This window comes from Mizuhopecten yessoensis, unplaced genomic scaffold, assembly GCF_002113885.1.
Source record: "Mizuhopecten yessoensis strain PY_sf001 unplaced genomic scaffold, ASM211388v2 scaffold2275, whole genome shotgun sequence".
NCBI classification, from domain to species: Eukaryota; Metazoa; Mollusca; class Bivalvia; order Pectinida; family Pectinidae; genus Mizuhopecten; species Mizuhopecten yessoensis.
Window position 1 is genome coordinate 542,453 of NW_018404465.1, and position 19,532 is coordinate 561,984.

The 19,532-nt window shown below is 36.7% G+C and overlaps 1 protein-coding gene across 9 annotated transcripts in view; it reads right to left on the reverse strand.

Moving 5' to 3' along the window:
* LOC110445410 (unconventional myosin-Va-like) overlaps positions 1–17,979 on the reverse strand; it is a 133,140-nt gene extending 115,161 nt beyond the window's left edge. For 7 of the 9 annotated variants that reach the window (XR_002462353.1, XM_021490016.1, XM_021490019.1 and 4 more), the window contains exons 1-3: positions 17,809–17,979; positions 9,040–9,147; positions 7,876–7,893 (exon numbers count right to left, since the gene is read on the reverse strand). Coding sequence is in view for 8 of the 9 variants with exons in the window: in XM_021490016.1 (XP_021345691.1) it covers positions 7,876–7,893; positions 9,040–9,147; positions 17,809–17,835 (153 nt within the window). In the remaining variant the exon portion in view is untranslated. The remainder of the gene's footprint in view (positions 1–7,875; positions 7,894–9,039; positions 9,148–17,808) is intronic. The other 2 variants (XM_021490020.1, XM_021490015.1) reach the window with 1 other exon arrangement.
* Between the last annotated feature and the right edge of the window lie 1,553 nt (positions 17,980–19,532).

Genomic DNA, 19,532 nt, shown 5'->3' on the forward strand with positions numbered 1-19,532 from the left:
GGTAAGGTCCCGTGAAGGGCAGAAATAAGTAAGGTAGAATTCAGTATTGGTAAGGTCCCGTGAAGGGCAGAAATAAGTAAGGTAGAATTCAGTATTGGTAAGGTCCCGTGAAGGGCAGAAATAAGTAAGGTAGAATTCAGTATTGGTAAGGTCCCGTGAAGGGCAGAAATAAGTAAGGTAGAATTCAGTATTGGTAAGGTCCCGTGAAGGGCAGAAATAAGTAAGGTAGAATTCAGTATTGGTAAGGTCCCGTGAAGGGCAGAAATAAGTAAGGTAGAATTCAGTATTGGTAAGGTCCCGTGAAGGGCAGAAATAAGTAAGGTAGAATTCAGTATTGGTAAGGTCCCGTGAAGGGCAGAAATAAGTAAGGTAGAATTCAGTATTGGTAAGGTCCCGTGAAGGGCAGAAATAAGTAAGGTAGAATTCAGTATTGGTAAGGTCCCGTGAAGGGCAGAAATAAGTAAGGTAGAATTCAGTATTGGTAAGGTCCCGTGAAGGGCAGAAATAAGTAAGGTAGAATTCAGTATTGGTAAGGTCCCGTGAAGGGCAGAAATAAGTAAGGTAGAATTCAGTATTGGTAAGGTCCCGTGAAGGGCAGAAATAAGTAAGGTAGAATTCAGTATTGGTAAGGTCCCGTGAAGGGCAGAAATAAGTAAGGTAGAATTCAGTATTGGTAAGGTCCCGTGAAGGGCAGAAATAAGTAAGGTAGAATTCAGTATTGGTAAGGTCCCGTGAAGGGCAGAAATAAGTAAGGTAGAATTCAGTATTGGTAAGGTCCCGTGAAGGGCAGAAATAAGTAAGGTAGAATTCAGTATTGGTAAGGTCCCGTGAAGGGCAGAAATAAGTAAGGTAGAATTCAGTATTGGTAAGGTCCCGTGAAGGGCAGAAATAAGTAAGGTAGAATTCAGTATTGGTAAGGTCCCGTGAAGGGCAGAAATAAGTAAGGTAGAATTCAGTATTGGTAAGGTCCCGTGAAGGGCAGAAATAAGTAAGGTAGAATTCAGTATTGGTAAGGTCCCGTGAAGGGCAGAAATAAGTAAGGTAGAATTCAGTATTGGTAAGGTCCCGTGAAGGGCAGAAATAAGTAAGGTAGAATTCAGTATTGGTAAGGTCCCGTGAAGGGCAGAAATAAGTAAGGTAGAATTCAGTATTGGTAAGGTCCCGTGAAGGGCAGAAATAAGTAAGGTAGAATTCAGTATTGGTAAGGTCCCGTGAAGGGCAGAAATAAGTAAGGTAGAATTCAGTATTGGTAAGGTCCCGTGAAGGGCAGAAATAAGTAAGGTAGAATTCAGTATTGGTAAGGTCCCGTGAAGGGCAGAAATAAGTAAGGTAGAATTCAGTATTGGTAAGGTCCCGTGAAGGGCAGAAATAAGTAAGGTAGAATTCAGTATTGGTAAGGTCCCGTGAAGGGCAGAAATAAGTAAGGTAGAATTCAGTATTGGTAAGGTCCCGTGAAGGGCAGAAATAAGTAAGGTAGAATTCAGTATTGGTAAGGTCCCGTGAAGGGCAGAAATAAGTAAGGTAGAATTCAGTATTGGTAAGGTCCCGTGAAGGGCAGAAATAAGTAAGGTAGAATTCAGTATTGGTAAGGTCCCGTGAAGGGCAGAAATAAGTAAGGTAGAATTCAGTATTGGTAAGGTCCCGTGAAGGGCAGAAATAAGTAAGGTAGAATTCAGTATTGGTAAGGTCCCGTGAAGGGCAGAAATAAGTAAGGTAGAATTCAGTATTGGTAAGGTCCCGTGAAGGGCAGAAATAAGTAAGGTAGAATTCAGTATTGGTAAGGTCCCGTGAAGGGCAGAAATAAGTAAGGTAGAATTCAGTATTGGTAAGGTCCCGTGAAGGGCAGAAATAAGTAAGGTAGAATTCAGTATTGGTAAGGTCCCGTGAAGGGCAGAAATAAGTAAGGTAGAATTCAGTATTGGTAAGGTCCCGTGAAGGGCAGAAATAAGTAAGGTAGAATTCAGTATTGGTAAGGTCCCGTGAAGGGCAGAAATAAGTAAGGTAGAATTCAGTATTGGTAAGGTCCCGTGAAGGGCAGAAATAAGTAAGGTAGAATTCAGTATTGGTAAGGTCCCGTGAAGGGCAGAAATAAGTAAGGTAGAATTCAGTATTGGTAAGGTCCCGTGAAGGGCAGAAATAAGTAAGGTAGAATTCAGTATTGGTAAGGTCCCGTGAAGGGCAGAAATAAGTAAGGTAGAATTCAGTATTGGTAAGGTCCCGTGAAGGGCAGAAATAAGTAAGGTAGAATTCAGTATTGGTAAGGTCCCGTGAAGGGCAGAAATAAGTAAGGTAGAATTCAGTATTGGTAAGGTCCCGTGAAGGGCAGAAATAAGTAAGGTAGAATTCAGTATTGGTAAGGTCCCGTGAAGGGCAGAAATAAGTAAGGTAGAATTCAGTATTGGTAAGGTCCCGTGAAGGGCAGAAATAAGTAAGGTAGAATTCAGTATTGGTAAGGTCCCGTGAAGGGCAGAAATAAGTAAGGTAGAATTCAGTATTGGTAAGGTCCCGTGAAGGGCAGAAATAAGTAAGGTAGAATTCAGTATTGGTAAGGTCCCGTGAAGGGCAGAAATAAGTAAGGTAGAATTCAGTATTGGTAAGGTCCCGTGAAGGGCAGAAATAAGTAAGGTAGAATTCAGTATTGGTAAGGTCCCGTGAAGGGCAGAAATAAGTAAGGTAGAATTCAGTATTGGTAAGGTCCCGTGAAGGGCAGAAATAAGTAAGGTAGAATTCAGTATTGGTAAGGTCCCGTGAAGGGCAGAAATAAGTAAGGTAGAATTCAGTATTGGTAAGGTCCCGTGAAGGGCAGAAATAAGTAAGGTAGAATTCAGTATTGGTAAGGTCCCGTGAAGGGCAGAAATAAGTAAGGTAGAATTCAGTATTGGTAAGGTCCCGTGAAGGGCAGAAATAAGTAAGGTAGAATTCAGTATTGGTAAGGTCCCGTGAAGGGCAGAAATAAGTAAGGTAGAATTCAGTATTGGTAAGGTCCCGTGAAGGGCAGAAATAAGTAAGGTAGAATTCAGTATTGGTAAGGTCCCGTGAAGGGCAGAAATAAGTAAGGTAGAATTCAGTATTGGTAAGGTCCCGTGAAGGGCAGAAATAAGTAAGGTAGAATTCAGTATTGGTAAGGTCCCGTGAAGGGCAGAAATAAGTAAGGTAGAATTCAGTATTGGTAAGGTCCCGTGAAGGGCAGAAATAAGTAAGGTAGAATTCAGTATTGGTAAGGTCCCGTGAAGGGCAGAAATAAGTAAGGTAGAATTCAGTATTGGTAAGGTCCCGTGAAGGGCAGAAATAAGTAAGGTAGAATTCAGTATTGGTAAGGTCCCGTGAAGGGCAGAAATAAGTAAGGTAGAATTCAGTATTGGTAAGGTCCCGTGAAGGGCAGAAATAAGTAAGGTAGAATTCAGTATTGGTAAGGTCCCGTGAAGGGCAGAAATAAGTAAGGTAGAATTCAGTATTGGTAAGGTCCCGTGAAGGGCAGAAATAAGTAAGGTAGAATTCAGTATTGGTAAGGTCCCGTGAAGGGCAGAAATAAGTAAGGTAGAATTCAGTATTGGTAAGGTCCCGTGAAGGGCAGAAATAAGTAAGGTAGAATTCAGTATTGGTAAGGTCCCGTGAAGGGCAGAAATAAGTAAGGTAGAATTCAGTATTGGTAAGGTCCCGTGAAGGGCAGAAATAAGTAAGGTAGAATTCAGTATTGGTAAGGTCCCGTGAAGGGCAGAAATAAGTAAGGTAGAATTCAGTATTGGTAAGGTCCCGTGAAGGGCAGAAATAAGTAAGGTAGAATTCAGTATTGGTAAGGTCCCGTGAAGGGCAGAAATAAGTAAGGTAGAATTCAGTATTGGTAAGGTCCCGTGAAGGGCAGAAATAAGTAAGGTAGAATTCAGTATTGGTAAGGTCCCGTGAAGGGCAGAAATAAGTAAGGTAGAATTCAGTATTGGTAAGGTCCCGTGAAGGGCAGAAATAAGTAAGGTAGAATTCAGTATTGGTAAGGTCCCGTGAAGGGCAGAAATAAGTAAGGTAGAATTCAGTATTGGTAAGGTCCCGTGAAGGGCAGAAATAAGTAAGGTAGAATTCAGTATTGGTAAGGTCCCGTGAAGGGCAGAAATAAGTAAGGTAGAATTCAGTATTGGTAAGGTCCCGTGAAGGGCAGAAATAAGTAAGGTAGAATTCAGTATTGGTAAGGTCCCGTGAAGGGCAGAAATAAGTAAGGTAGAATTCAGTATTGGTAAGGTCCCGTGAAGGGCAGAAATAAGTAAGGTAGAATTCAGTATTGGTAAGGTCCCGTGAAGGGCAGAAATAAGTAAGGTAGAATTCAGTATTGGTAAGGTCCCGTGAAGGGCAGAAATAAGTAAGGTAGAATTCAGTATTGGTAAGGTCCCGTGAAGGGCAGAAATAAGTAAGGTAGAATTCAGTATTGGTAAGGTCCCGTGAAGGGCAGAAATAAGTAAGGTAGAATTCAGTATTGGTAAGGTCCCGTGAAGGGCAGAAATAAGTAAGGTAGAATTCAGTATTGGTAAGGTCCCGTGAAGGGCAGAAATAAGTAAGGTAGAATTCAGTATTGGTAAGGTCCCGTGAAGGGCAGAAATAAGTAAGGTAGAATTCAGTATTGGTAAGGTCCCGTGAAGGGCAGAAATAAGTAAGGTAGAATTCAGTATTGGTAAGGTCCCGTGAAGGGCAGAAATAAGTAAGGTAGAATTCAGTATTGGTAAGGTCCCGTGAAGGGCAGAAATAAGTAAGGTAGAATTCAGTATTGGTAAGGTCCCGTGAAGGGCAGAAATAAGTAAGGTAGAATTCAGTATTGGTAAGGTCCCGTGAAGGGCAGAAATAAGTAAGGTAGAATTCAGTATTGGTAAGGTCCCGTGAAGGGCAGAAATAAGTAAGGTAGAATTCAGTATTGGTAAGGTCCCGTGAAGGGCAGAAATAAGTAAGGTAGAATTCAGTATTGGTAAGGTCCCGTGAAGGGCAGAAATAAGTAAGGTAGAATTCAGTATTGGTAAGGTCCCGTGAAGGGCAGAAATAAGTAAGGTAGAATTCAGTATTGGTAAGGTCCCGTGAAGGGCAGAAATAAGTAAGGTAGAATTCAGTATTGGTAAGGTCCCGTGAAGGGCAGAAATAAGTAAGGTAGAATTCAGTATTGGTAAGGTCCCGTGAAGGGCAGAAATAAGTAAGGTAGAATTCAGTATTGGTAAGGTCCCGTGAAGGGCAGAAATAAGTAAGGTAGAATTCAGTATTGGTAAGGTCCCGTGAAGGGCAGAAATAAGTAAGGTAGAATTCAGTATTGGTAAGGTCCCGTGAAGGGCAGAAATAAGTAAGGTAGAATTCAGTATTGGTAAGGTCCCGTGAAGGGCAGAAATAAGTAAGGTAGAATTCAGTATTGGTAAGGTCCCGTGAAGGGCAGAAATAAGTAAGGTAGAATTCAGTATTGGTAAGGTCCCGTGAAGGGCAGAAATAAGTAAGGTAGAATTCAGTATTGGTAAGGTCCCGTGAAGGGCAGAAATAAGTAAGGTAGAATTCAGTATTGGTAAGGTCCCGTGAAGGGCAGAAATAAGTAAGGTAGAATTCAGTATTGGTAAGGTCCCGTGAAGGGCAGAAATAAGTAAGGTAGAATTCAGTATTGGTAAGGTCCCGTGAAGGGCAGAAATAAGTAAGGTAGAATTCAGTATTGGTAAGGTCCCGTGAAGGGCAGAAATAAGTAAGGTAGAATTCAGTATTGGTAAGGTCCCGTGAAGGGCAGAAATAAGTAAGGTAGAATTCAGTATTGGTAAGGTCCCGTGAAGGGCAGAAATAAGTAAGGTAGAATTCAGTATTGGTAAGGTCCCGTGAAGGGCAGAAATAAGTAAGGTAGAATTCAGTATTGGTAAGGTCCCGTGAAGGGCAGAAATAAGTAAGGTAGAATTCAGTATTGGTAAGGTCCCGTGAAGGGCAGAAATAAGTAAGGTAGAATTCAGTATTGGTAAGGTCCCGTGAAGGGCAGAAATAAGTAAGGTAGAATTCAGTATTGGTAAGGTCCCGTGAAGGGCAGAAATAAGTAAGGTAGAATTCAGTATTGGTAAGGTCCCGTGAAGGGCAGAAATAAGTAAGGTAGAATTCAGTATTGGTAAGGTCCCGTGAAGGGCAGAAATAAGTAAGGTAGAATTCAGTATTGGTAAGGTCCCGTGAAGGGCAGAAATAAGTAAGGTAGAATTCAGTATTGGTAAGGTCCCGTGAAGGGCAGAAATAAGTAAGGTAGAATTCAGTATTGGTAAGGTCCCGTGAAGGGCAGAAATAAGTAAGGTAGAATTCAGTATTGGTAAGGTCCCGTGAAGGGCAGAAATAAGTAAGGTAGAATTCAGTATTGGTAAGGTCCCGTGAAGGGCAGAAATAAGTAAGGTAGAATTCAGTATTGGTAAGGTCCCGTGAAGGGCAGAAATAAGTAAGGTAGAATTCAGTATTGGTAAGGTCCCGTGAAGGGCAGAAATAAGTAAGGTAGAATTCAGTATTGGTAAGGTCCCGTGAAGGGCAGAAATAAGTAAGGTAGAATTCAGTATTGGTAAGGTCCCGTGAAGGGCAGAAATAAGTAAGGTAGAATTCAGTATTGGTAAGGTCCCGTGAAGGGCAGAAATAAGTAAGGTAGAATTCAGTATTGGTAAGGTCCCGTGAAGGGCAGAAATAAGTAAGGTAGAATTCAGTATTGGTAAGGTCCCGTGAAGGGCAGAAATAAGTAAGGTAGAATTCAGTATTGGTAAGGTCCCGTGAAGGGCAGAAATAAGTAAGGTAGAATTCAGTATTGGTAAGGTCCCGTGAAGGGCAGAAATAAGTAAGGTAGAATTCAGTATTGGTAAGGTCCCGTGAAGGGCAGAAACAAGTAAGGTAGAATTCAGTGGATGTAGTCATAGGGATGAAAATGAGTAGGAAAACAAGAAATATTGGAATGATTGTCAAGATATTTTCAGGAACTACTTGTAAGGCCATTTTTACAGCTGTTAATGGTTAATGTTCCTACAGGGTTGTGACGCAAAACTTCCCTTATTTTTTATCACATTACTTCTGAGTTTTATCCAAAATTTCCCCATTCCAAACTTTTAAAAAATGCTTTAATTATATCAATAGAAAAGGCTACTATCTTTTTTTACACTTGGAAGTACAGTATTATATAATTAATACTATTTATTTTACTATTTTTATCGTCATTGTCAGTAACAAGTTGTTTTTGTTCCATCAGAACATTTTCATGAATATCCCATTCAGTTGTGTTAACCCTATTTTTTCATCTTGAAAAAAATCAGTCGAAAATTACAAGTGACAACAGTTATTTTTACATATTTCTCCCATATTCTTATGTGCAACCAAATAAATAACTTTCTTTGCCCTTCTTTCAAAAACGCTAGCCCTATGACAGATTCCTATATGTCAAAAAAAGGTCATATTTTCCTCTAAACCCAAGATTAATTCCAGATGTTCCTCTAGTACAATGCTTTATAATACGTGTGAATCCTACATATACGATCATGTAAACAGGACGTAGAAGGAAAAAAAACATTTGTAACAAACCTACATGTTGCCCTACCTAACAAGCATCTGATACAGATCTTCATGCATGAACATTGAATATCACTGCATACAAACCCACTGGATGTAAACGAAATTATACGAACAACCTGATACAGATATTTATTACTCAATAGGCAAAGAAAATATAAAAACAATGAATATATCAACAGAACTCTTGAGTTGTAAATAAATGATAACTTTCAAGCTAATGAAAAAAAAAATATATATGAAAAGAGAATACACAAAATTTAAAAAGGGAAGAAAGTTAAGGGCTATCTACTGTAATATACAGGTATATATAGGAACACTAATTACATGTCTATATAGGCGTATTCAAACACTTACTTTGAATATTCCGGTACCCTGGAAAAGTTAGCCAAAGTACAGGTTGAAATATACCCGGTATATATACATCAACTCAATTATCTTTAGGTTTGATTTTAGAAATTCGGCATTTGAGGTAATTAAGGATTCTACTCAAACACTGGTGCACCCAAGAATTTTGAAAACACAAGTCGAATGCTTATTATAAAATTCAGGGTTTTATCTGTGCCTCATTTTTCTATAATTTCCATAAGCCATCTATTTGGCGTTGGTAGTTGGACAACTACTACAACCAGCAGAGCTATAGGTGCCAAGTGCCATCCCTCAGGATGATAAACCAGTTAAATAACTGGGAAATTAATTTGGAAATAGGATAAAGAGAGCTTCATGTCTCTGCTGGGGTGAAAAAACAGTCAAAATATAAGGTACATGTTCCTGGTATGTTGTTTGAGGAATAACGTGTCATTCGCCCTCGCCTGGCACGTGCACCATATTTACGCAAAGCTGCATTTCTAAATGTTTGAAAAACAACCATTTAAAATGATGAATCACACCATCAAGAGATTAAATAAAAGAATCACTTCTAATACACCATATACAGTACAGACATTGTATTTGTTTTATATTGACATTTTGCTGCAATGCTACTATATGAACAAAAACGCTTTGTTTTGGGTTACAAGACTATGAACCAAAATGAGGAACATGGCCAAAAAGTAAACAAACAATACGAAAGTCATGTTTGACTCTCATTTTGAATTTCATGGCAAGAATATTACTATTCGCCCATCAAACCAAAGCAATAATATTAAAATAACTATACTCTATGACTCTTAGTTATGGATATGCACTGTCAAAACCTAGACCATTGATCTGTAGGACTGATGTGTCATAACATAGTACATTCCACTATCTACTGACCCCATTATACATCTTTTTTAATGTACAACCAAAACTTCCATAATACAACATAAACCATTTTGTTCAGAATTAAGCTCAGCATCCAATATATCCTTTAACATTACAACAGGGGTATTCCTGAGTAATTTACTAAATAACAATATTAGCATCAGTCCTTATATGGTATCGGTCAATTAATTATTCCTTAGATGGTGTTTTGTCAATTAATCAGTCCTTAATGATAAGTTATCATACAATGTACATGTCGTTTGTTTAGACACCTACCTCTCCTTCTTCATACTGGATCTTGACCGATTTCTGCCCGGTGTAATTTTCCAAAAGTTCTGCGCCCCGCCACACAACCTCTGAGTCTGGGATCCATACCCGAGCTCCCTACAACATCGAAATTTGAGTTATTTTAAGAATAGTCAACACAAAAAAATCTGACAATATCAAAATAATATTTTAAGAAATCATGTGCCCTAAACAGTAAGGATAAGTTTTACAGTGCCCCTTAAAACATTGAGAGGTTTGGTGGTGCAGTGGATATAACGCACTTGCCTTTCACCAAAGCAACCAGGAGTTGACTTCCCGATCGGACATGAAAAGGTATTGGGTCACCTGCCAACCAGGTTGGTTTTCTCTGGGAACTCGCACATTAAGACCCCCAACTTGCTTATATCTTGGCCAACAAGAGTGATTAATATTAAATTTGAAATAACTTGTTTCATAATCGTTTTAAAATAAATAAAGTTTATATTTTTTTAAATCATTGAAAATAGAAAGGATCATACAGCATAACCAGTAATTGTTTATGTGTGATGTTTCAATGACTAGTACAGTACGTACACTGTCACCTTTATCAGACAAATGACCAGTGAAGTGTATGTTCACAACGATGTAAAATATGTATACCTATCAGTTGGCAATATAAAACTGATGAAGATTCAACTAGTGAACTTCTTTGCTATTCATGTATGAAATGATGAATCAAACCGACAAATCGATTTGCCAATGCTTTGTTAAAAATGACTTTGGATGTGTTTCTAGTATATATGTACATATACAAGAATTATGAAACTCATCCTAAAGTTTTCTTTTTAATTCTGCACCGACTTGCTAAAATGAAAACTGTTAGACTTTTTGGATTGTAAAAAGTCAAAGGCAAACTTATTAATGACCCTGTATATTCATAAAGAAGACGGACATCTGAATCGATACCGATTAAAACACATCAGCTGTGAATTCCTTCTTAACTAAACTGCACAGACAATTAAAATATAAAATGATGGTACACAAAAAGTCTTAAACGCTCGCTTTATAATTGCTTACCTTTGTATATAAAACATTTATATCCTGTTCTTTCAAAAACGATTGAAACAAAAATCGGGAATATATATCTCCATGATTGCTCGCCTTGTATTTAGACATTACGGATCACAATACCAGCCATATTTCCGTCAAATCACCCTTGGTCGTAATTTCCATTTTCCACACTAATTGTGCCGTAATAGGGTACACACTGTTTCAAAGGTTACTGTAATTTTCCCCGCGTAGGATTAAATGTTCTCGATGAAATTTCCTCGATTTATGTGGGCTGGTTCATAGTATAATGATGGTGAACTTTCCTTGTTATGTATAACTTATCGTATTATTGTAAATTAGTCCTGTGACGAATACAACTAACATATAACGCCCAGCTGAATAACTCTTGTTTGCACTACATTTTGCAATGTTACTCCAAACACACAACTCCGGGAATACAAATTTGACAATTTTGAGAATATGTCAGGATTTTTGAAAAATATTTTTCTAAATACCATCACATATTGTGATGTCATTGTTAAATTTATTCAATTTTTTTTTTAGGAAATCACATGGATTTTTGTAAAAAGTGTTTCTCTCCCTCAGCATGTGAAATGGACTAAACCACCAGGGAAAATTACAGAAATACTTTATTAGATACATCACAGTTTAACAGTGATCACAGGACGTCTAATATGAGGGCTGCCGTCAAAACCGTTTCATCCTTTGTCATTGATACAGCTATACCAGCACGGACAACCAACACGATGTATCAATGTACCACAGTAACAGGTGATATCACAAGACGGTCAGTGGAAAGCAACTAACACAAGGGTGGTAAAATATATCTTATGGATATAGTTGGATAAAATTCTATGCTTTATTAATTAATTGGGATGAAATTATTGGGATTTATAATTACTATATGATAACATTTTCTAAACTCTGTTTTCTCTTCAATTACTTGCATCTTAAGGATTTTATTTGATTTATTTAAAAAAATGTAACTTCACCGCTACATGCATGCAATAAATAGGTATTATAAAGTAAACCCTGCAATATAAGTGATACTAGCAAGATTTATATTTTGTGCAGGACTTTTATCATGTATTATAGACCCTTGATAGTGTGTTATGAATACTTAAAATCTGCTTCGACTCTTGTGTTTGAAGGGATATACCTTTATTGTCTCCAGATTTCAAGAAATGATTACCGGTATTAAAATTGCAAGCTTCTGAAATTGCTCAAAATCAAAGGGCAACTGAATGCCCTCGTTCTACATTGTAAATTGTTGGTAAAAGAATACATAGTTTGTTAGTCAATGTATTTCCTTATAATTTCAAATGAGAATTGTAAAGTTTAATTTTTGAATTTATATTTTTGTTTGATTTATTTCAAATTGTTATGTAAATGCTATGAACTTGAAGAATACCATAAACAATGAAATGTATGACAAATCATGGATGAATTTCTCGGTATGTATATTTATATGTATGAACATAAGTAATTATACAAATGAACTGAAATGAAGTAAACATATAAACTGTTAACATATAATCATCATTTAATTCTACACCAGTCAACATATTAATACGTGAAATGGCCTTAATGTACCTCAGCTCAATTTAAAAGAATCCCATTTTTTTCAATACAAATTTTAAAAGCACTTCAGCTTATATATGGGCTATTTTTGTCCATTTACATATTTACAAACATGTTTTTTAACATTTCAATCTTATACATATTAATTTATTCCAATCTTGGTTTACTAGCTAGGTAAGGCCATTTTACTTTCGGGGATGTAGGTTGGTGTTGATTTCATGCTGAACAATCACATGACAGAAAATTGACCATGTGATGACAATTACGGTCATGTGAAAGGTTTCACATTTTGTCTCACCTGGCCCGTTCTTACCTACCTATGTAAAATCTTCATTGTAAACATCAGCTTTTAAATCTTACACATTGTAACAAATGTTACACATTCTTAAAATTGTTGCTGATAAAAACTTGCAAGACAGAAATTGGTATGGTTATAATGTATAACATTTATTTTTGTAAGAAGAGCTTGAAGAAGAGTTCAAAGAGCAAAAGTTTGCATCCCAGTTTAAGTGACCAATTGTAGGTTTTGCCTTTGACTTTAGTGACTGTATTAATTCTCGACTGTTGATGGACATGCTGACCTTTCATAGGTCTATGGGGGATGACTGAAACGTTCTTATAATGACAACTATTAGACAAAATAATAGTGCAAACTGCCCTAGTTTAAGCTGTTGTATACAGTGAACTATATTTTTTAATCACTTCCAAGCAAAAAGTAAGGTGTAAGTGATTTAATTCATTTAAATTGAACTTTGAGGTAAAATATTTAGAGTGCCACCCCTCCCACCTCCCTAAAAAGTGACAAACATGGCAGGTCCATTTAATGATGTCTAGATTCAGAGAATCTTGGGTTTTAATCCTAATATATAATGTATATCCCAATTTTCACCGTTTATTAATAACAAGAGGCCCATGACAGAGGGCCTGTATCGCTCACCTGTTTCTTAGGTTACATGAAACTGACATATAGGTAACTTAAGACCAAATTTGGTAACTAGAACACGAGACATTTTAACATCTCTTAAACACTTGTTTCAAATTTCAAATTTTAATTTTAAAGCTTTTAACCCAGGTTGACCTTTGACTCCGGCTAGCACTTAAAGTTGACCTTTGACCTCATTACTGAATTAAAGAAAATATGCACTGCTGGTCTATATAGCTTCATAACATACCCAAGTATCCTGACTCTAGACCAAATGCTTATTAGGATATCGTTGTTTGAAGTTTTTAACATATTTGACCCCTGTGACCTTGAAACTAGGTCAAGGTCATTTTAATGAGGAAACTTTATAGCATTCCATTTAAGGTACCTACTGGCCAAATATCATGACCCTGGGCCTTATGGAACTTGAGAAGATTGTTACAGCTTTTAACCAATGATGGCATTTGACCCCTGACTAGCACTTGAAGTTGACATTTGGCCTCATTACTGAATTAAAGAAAATATGCACTGCTGGTCTATATAGCTTCATAACATACCCAAGTATCCTGACTCTAGACCAAATGCTTATTAGGATATCGTTGTTTGAAGTTTTTAACATATTTGACCCCTGTGACCTTGAAACTAGGTCAAGGTCATTTTAATGAGGAAACTTTATAGCATTCCATTTAAGGTACCTACTGGCCAAATATCATGACCCTGGGCCTTATGGAACTTGAGAAGATTGTTACAGCTTTTAACCAATGTTGGCATTTGACCCCTGACTAGCACTTGAAGTTGACATTTGACCTCATTACTGAATTAAAGAAAATATGCACTGCTGGTATATATAGCTTCATAACATACCCAAGTATCCTGACTCTAGACCAAATGCTTATTAGGATATCGTTGTTTGAAGTTTTATACATATTTGACCCATGTGACCTTGAAATAGGTCAAGGTCATTTTAATGAGGAAACTTTATAGCACTCCATTCAAGGTACCTACTGGCCAAATATCATGACCCTGGGCCTTATGGAACCTGAGAAGATTGTTACAGCTTTTAACCAATGTTGGCATTTGACCCCTGACTAGCACTTAAAGTTGACCTTTGACCTCATTACTGTAATTAAGAAAACTATTTGCACTGCTGGTCTACATAACATACCCAAGCATCATGACTCTAGTCCAAATAGTTCTTAGGATATTGTTGTTGAAGTTTTCAACATATTTGACCCTTGTGACCTGGAAAGTAGATCAAGGTCATTTTAATGAGGAAACTTTATAGCACTTCATCCCAGGTATCTACTGGCCAAATATCATAGTTCTTCAGAAGAAGTCGTTCAAAAGAAAAAGTTGACGGACAGAGGACGGGCGGACGACGGACGTCATAAGCTCACACGGCCCTTACGGCCAGGTGAGCTAATAAGGGCCCTTATTAACTGTGTACTTTGTGTGGGAGTACATGCTACTTCTAATCTTATTGAATATTGAAACATGTGTAAATCAAAATAAACTAAAAACTAAATGATCGGACACAATTTTATGTAGTTTGGAAGATTATCTGCTAATTGATAAATATCTTAAACTTAACAAGTCTCCTAATGGAAAGAGTATATGTGTATATTTAATCACCAAATATTTCAACAAACTGAGTGACAGAGTTCTCACTAAGGAAGGAAATAGATGGTTCCCTCACTTAAAAAGAATAGCTTGCTGAATGCCATAATGTTGACCTCTACATATTCTGAAAAAGGTCACTCACGACAGGTTCAAAGATGATAATTAAATAACAGGCTACTTTTACCTGCTATCGTCTTTTTATGAGAACACTGCATTATAAGTCATATGTATTAAACATACTTGCCAACTTTTTGAAATTTCCTTTTTCGTAATTTCCAAATTCATCTTTTGAAATGCTCAATTTTCTGGTCCAAAATAAGGAGAGTTGGCAAGTATGACTTAAATACCCCAATTAAACATTATAATTCAGATATATGTCATTTGGAATATATTGAACTAGTTTTTTAACAATTGAAAAGGTAGACAACTTTAATTTAGTCTGGAATGTCGAGGCACATAGGCCGATGTCTTTATAGAACAATAGTTTTCTGGCATTTTAATAACATGTCAATATTTTACAGCCCAGCTGAATGTTACAAAATGACATACATATTTTGTACTACCTTAAGTCTTTTACCATACATATAGAGGTCATGTGAACTGTAGTTTTCCTTTTCCTAGCTGTGGAGAGGTTATATCAGCTTCAGACCAAGATGGTTGTAGTTTTGTGAAACCACAAGAATTGTAGTGAAAATGCTACGACAAATATTTTACCAGTTTATTAATGTAAAACCGAGGCCCTTGTGACCATGATAAATAATAAAGCATTATATAAAGTGGGCTTTTGTAACATTAAGTGTTGCTATAAAAATGCTAGACATGATATAAACATCATTGTGCTTTTTATTTACAATGCTCATGACATGTCTAGGTTATTTATAACATCACAAATGAAACGGCACGTACATCATCTAAAGTTCATTTAAAATAATAATAATAATATACAACATTTATATAGCGCCCTATATAATTTGTAAAATTACTCTAAAGCGCTTTACAACATATGGATAATAGTAATGGTTATAATTGTGAAAACTAAAAACAAAGGCTTACAATCACTTTCATACAATAAAGCAAGCAATGTGCACATAAATGAACAAATAAAAGGGTGGTATTTAATGACGTCTTTGCAAAGATTCTAAAATGCAGACGTGAAGAGGTGAGTTTTGATGTCCCTCTTGAACTTGGCCAGGGTATTTGACTTTCTAATAGCAGATGGTAAGCTATTCCACAATGTAGACGAAACCCTCCCCAAGCATGTTCCGTAGGTCACAGTACGAGATTTTGGGACACACAACAAAGATTCTGACTCCGACCGCAGTGATCATGACAGCTGATACAGGGTAACAAGCTCCTGTAGGTACTGAGGAGCTGTTCCATCCAGTGCCTTGTATGTGTACACCAGAATTTTGTACTGCTACCTGTATCGTAACCAGATTTATAAATCTAGGTTATTAACAGCTTTCACTTCTTATTCATAATCTGCTAAGATACATTACCAGGGCAATTTTGATACTTTGATTTTAGTGGTTTGGAATATATTCGCAGCAAATATATGCATTTCAACAGCTAGTGAAAAAGAAATTCAGCTCCGAATACAGGGTTCTAGACACTAACTGTTTTTGTTTGGTAGTCCACAGGACTAGTTGAATAGATTACTTACTAGTCCTTTGTCAATAAAAAAAATGTGATCTACAGCACGAAACATCAAAAGTAATTGACTGTAGGAGACAACTACTACCATAAATATATGGTAAAGTTTTAAGAAAATTTTGACAATCATGCAATGATTATAATTATCTTATTCTTAGCAGTTTTCTAAAAATTTAAAATGAAATGTTCTTATTTTATAACCATATTTTTCACAAGTCCAAAGGACCAGTTAGGTTTGGTGGTTCACTAGTCCTTGCTGAAATCTACTAGTCCAGGACCACAGGACAAGTGTTAGTGTCGACCCCTGCATATATGTCTTAAGTATAGAAATGAACTATAGATAATGTCATTTTGTGTGTAGCATTTAAGTTTGTCAGAAAGAGATTGGCACATTATTATGCCAGTAAACTATTTTTAAGACATCTGCCTTAATGTCTTATCATCAACTTAATCAAAATGTGTATGAACCATGGCAAAAATTCTCCAAATGAGATCAAAGGGAATATATGCCAGACCCCAAGGCCAATCCTTGTAGCATATCTGTATAAGTTTTTACATGCCCAGCAATTTTATGTATGGTTATGGGGTGGGGATCTCAACTGTTTCTTAGCTGTGACTCAAAAAACTAGGTCCCTAGGGTTGTGGCCAGACCCCAGGATCAATTATAATATCATGACTGCATTCGTCTCTTTTTGCCCAGCATTTGTATTTATAGTTTTGGGGTGGGGATCTTAACCATTTCAAAGTTATGACCAAGGGGTTAAGTCTCCAAGGGTGGGGCAATCCCCAAGGCCATAATTGAAGCATTCGGACCAGGTGTGCTGAGAAGTGAGAAGTTAAAAACAAGTTTAATATATATCCATTAATTAAATATCTGAATTTGGGGGTTTAATTCAGGTCCAGTACACTCTGCCGATTGAGCTATATAGCTATAAAGACCTATATAGCTATATACACCTATAAATTATAGCTGTATTGAGCTATATTTTCTCAGATTTCAAATTTCATTAAATTAAAGCAAAGTCGCATAAAACAATAAGGTTTATGGTAATGTTGACTACAAAAAGCATACAGTTAGATGTTTATTTTCATTTTTCATAAATGTAAAATTTCCGATTTTTTTACATCATTATTTTTTAAAAAGAATACTTATATTTATGTCTTTTGTTATCAACCTAATGATACAATCTTCTTTAAAAAGCGACTTTGTTTCGTTTTCCTTAAAAAAGAAAATCACTTGAAAATAGCTCAAAAGACCTATTTCAGATAGGTCAATAGAGCTATTATAGGTCTTTACAGCTATATAGCTCAATCGGCAGAGTGTACTGGACCTGTAATTGGGGTCTTTAAATGTAACTTATAAAGCAATTTGAAATTGGGGATGACATATATTCTTGGTGGCTTGTGGAACCTTAATGTAGGTCTACATGATTATCACACTAAGATACTATAAATTTAAAATGCTTGATTTGTATTTATTTTTAATATAATTTAATAAGTAAATTAGAGATTGAACTGCTCCCTTCCTCTATACATGTATATTAAACTGAAAGCTGCAAACTTAAGATGATAATGCAATCGCACACATCATAAATCATCTATCATATCAATTAGCTTTCAGTGGGATGTGCCGAATATGCCTACCTGTGACACGAGACAAGCATGCCATAGACACAGTAATACACATTATCAGCTAGGCCCTACACCGTGAAAAATAAGTTTATTTTAGTAAACGGATAACATACAAAAACGCATTAAAATTGATGCATAACCACTCAAAAATACCACACGTTAATAAAGCACCTGTTGAGGTAGTTATGCACGTGATTAGCTTCCGAACATTGCATTTGTTGACATTGAAATGTGATCGCCCCCTCTCATTCGTGATGTCAGCTGACCAAACTGTCAACCGGACCTCGAGCATTTATTGTCCCTCCCTCAATAAATCATACCTTTGTGTACAGCTCAGTGGCCGACATTTTGCGACGTGACCTTTCCTATATTGTATCTTCAATTTTTACAATCCTAAGTCATTTTGTTTCCGAGCGTGCACCTAGAATGTGTTCAGTCTTGACGTAAAATTTTGACGGACGCCATATTGGATAACTGTTGTTCTCTAGAGCTTTCCGCCCACCGGGTTTATCAAACACGCTCTGATTAGCATAGACGCTTCCCAAATGTCTATATATCACCTGGTGAGAGGCAAGCGTTCTCAAGAGTTATATCTTTCGGAATGCGTCGTCTGTTGACCATCTTGACAAATCGATGACTCAATATACCATCACACGTTACACTTATCAATGCATAATATGTGTAATACCTGAGGCATTTCGAGGCGGCGCGATCATATCAAAATATAGGTGACACTGTAATAATCAAAATCAACAACGCCCTAAAGCGGACACGTGGACTGTGTCGTGTATTTTGACAAAAGCGTGTAAGGGCAAATAAAAGAAAACAAATAAAGGTCTTTCTAAACTTTACTGATTCATTAAACCATGGACTTAGATAATTCCGTGATTAAACAAATAATTATAACAAAGCCTTTCCTTTGAAGTAACTAACACACCTGACAGAAGATAATTTCATTTGTTACGTTCAGTGTCTGTGTTTTACGATAGAAAATGAATAATTAGCATTTTTGAGATAATGTACTCACTTATAGTAAAATGAGCGATTAGGGATTTTATTTCTAAATCGTGTGTTTTCTTCATTTTCGGCCGTACTGTACATACATAGACGTGTTTACTTCTATTTTCTGGTACATACAGACCAAAGTGCCCGGACTAAGGAAGTGAGCGAAATCCAGGGCTAGAATTGTGAGGGTGTGTTTGAAATGGATAGCTTAAAACGTCTTTGTAAAAAACCCATTTAATTTATAATTTTAGACGACACACATTTTCCTTCATCCTCATTGGTTCGATGATTCTGTCTGACAATTTTTAGAAATTTTATGACGTCATTTCTTAACGTCACAATTCTCACCGCCAAAAGCAGAAAACTAAGTATTTTACATACTAGAATAAAGCATCTCTTCCGTGTCGGTTGTGGCTACCATCCCTCAATGAAAAACTATAGCTTTGACTGTAAATTAATTTAGACGTGTGCAAACTTTCATCAGATTTTTCGAAAGATTTTGATTATGATGCTGATTTTAAAACATATTTCAAGCGGAGGGCATCATTACGTGTTCCTTTTCCAAGTTCTAAAATTAGTAATTGTGCTTAATACTTTAAATCATATAAAACAATAGCACATTTTCAAAACCAAAAATGAAGTCTTCAATTAATTCAACGAACTTTTACAAGGATGTCCAGAAATTTACAAACGGAAAGCGCAACACGCACAGCATTAGACACAGTTTGGTACTCCAAGGTCCCCTTAGCAGAGAAGAAAGAAGAGGATCCAGAATTTCAAAAAGTCGTCTCTAAACCATCAGATGGGTACACATCGCCCTTGCAATTTCTTAACTGTTTGTTGTAGATTTTATGAATTGGTCCATTAATACTTCAAATACTTTGTGCTGTCATAAGAGAAAAAGTGTCAATCTTCAAAAATTGTCATGATTCAAATTGTTAGCATTGCTAATTTACCATATTTTTGTGAACATACAATATGTTTTCTAAATGTTCATTCAAAAACAAAACAAAAACGGATGGGCGGACAGACGGACGGT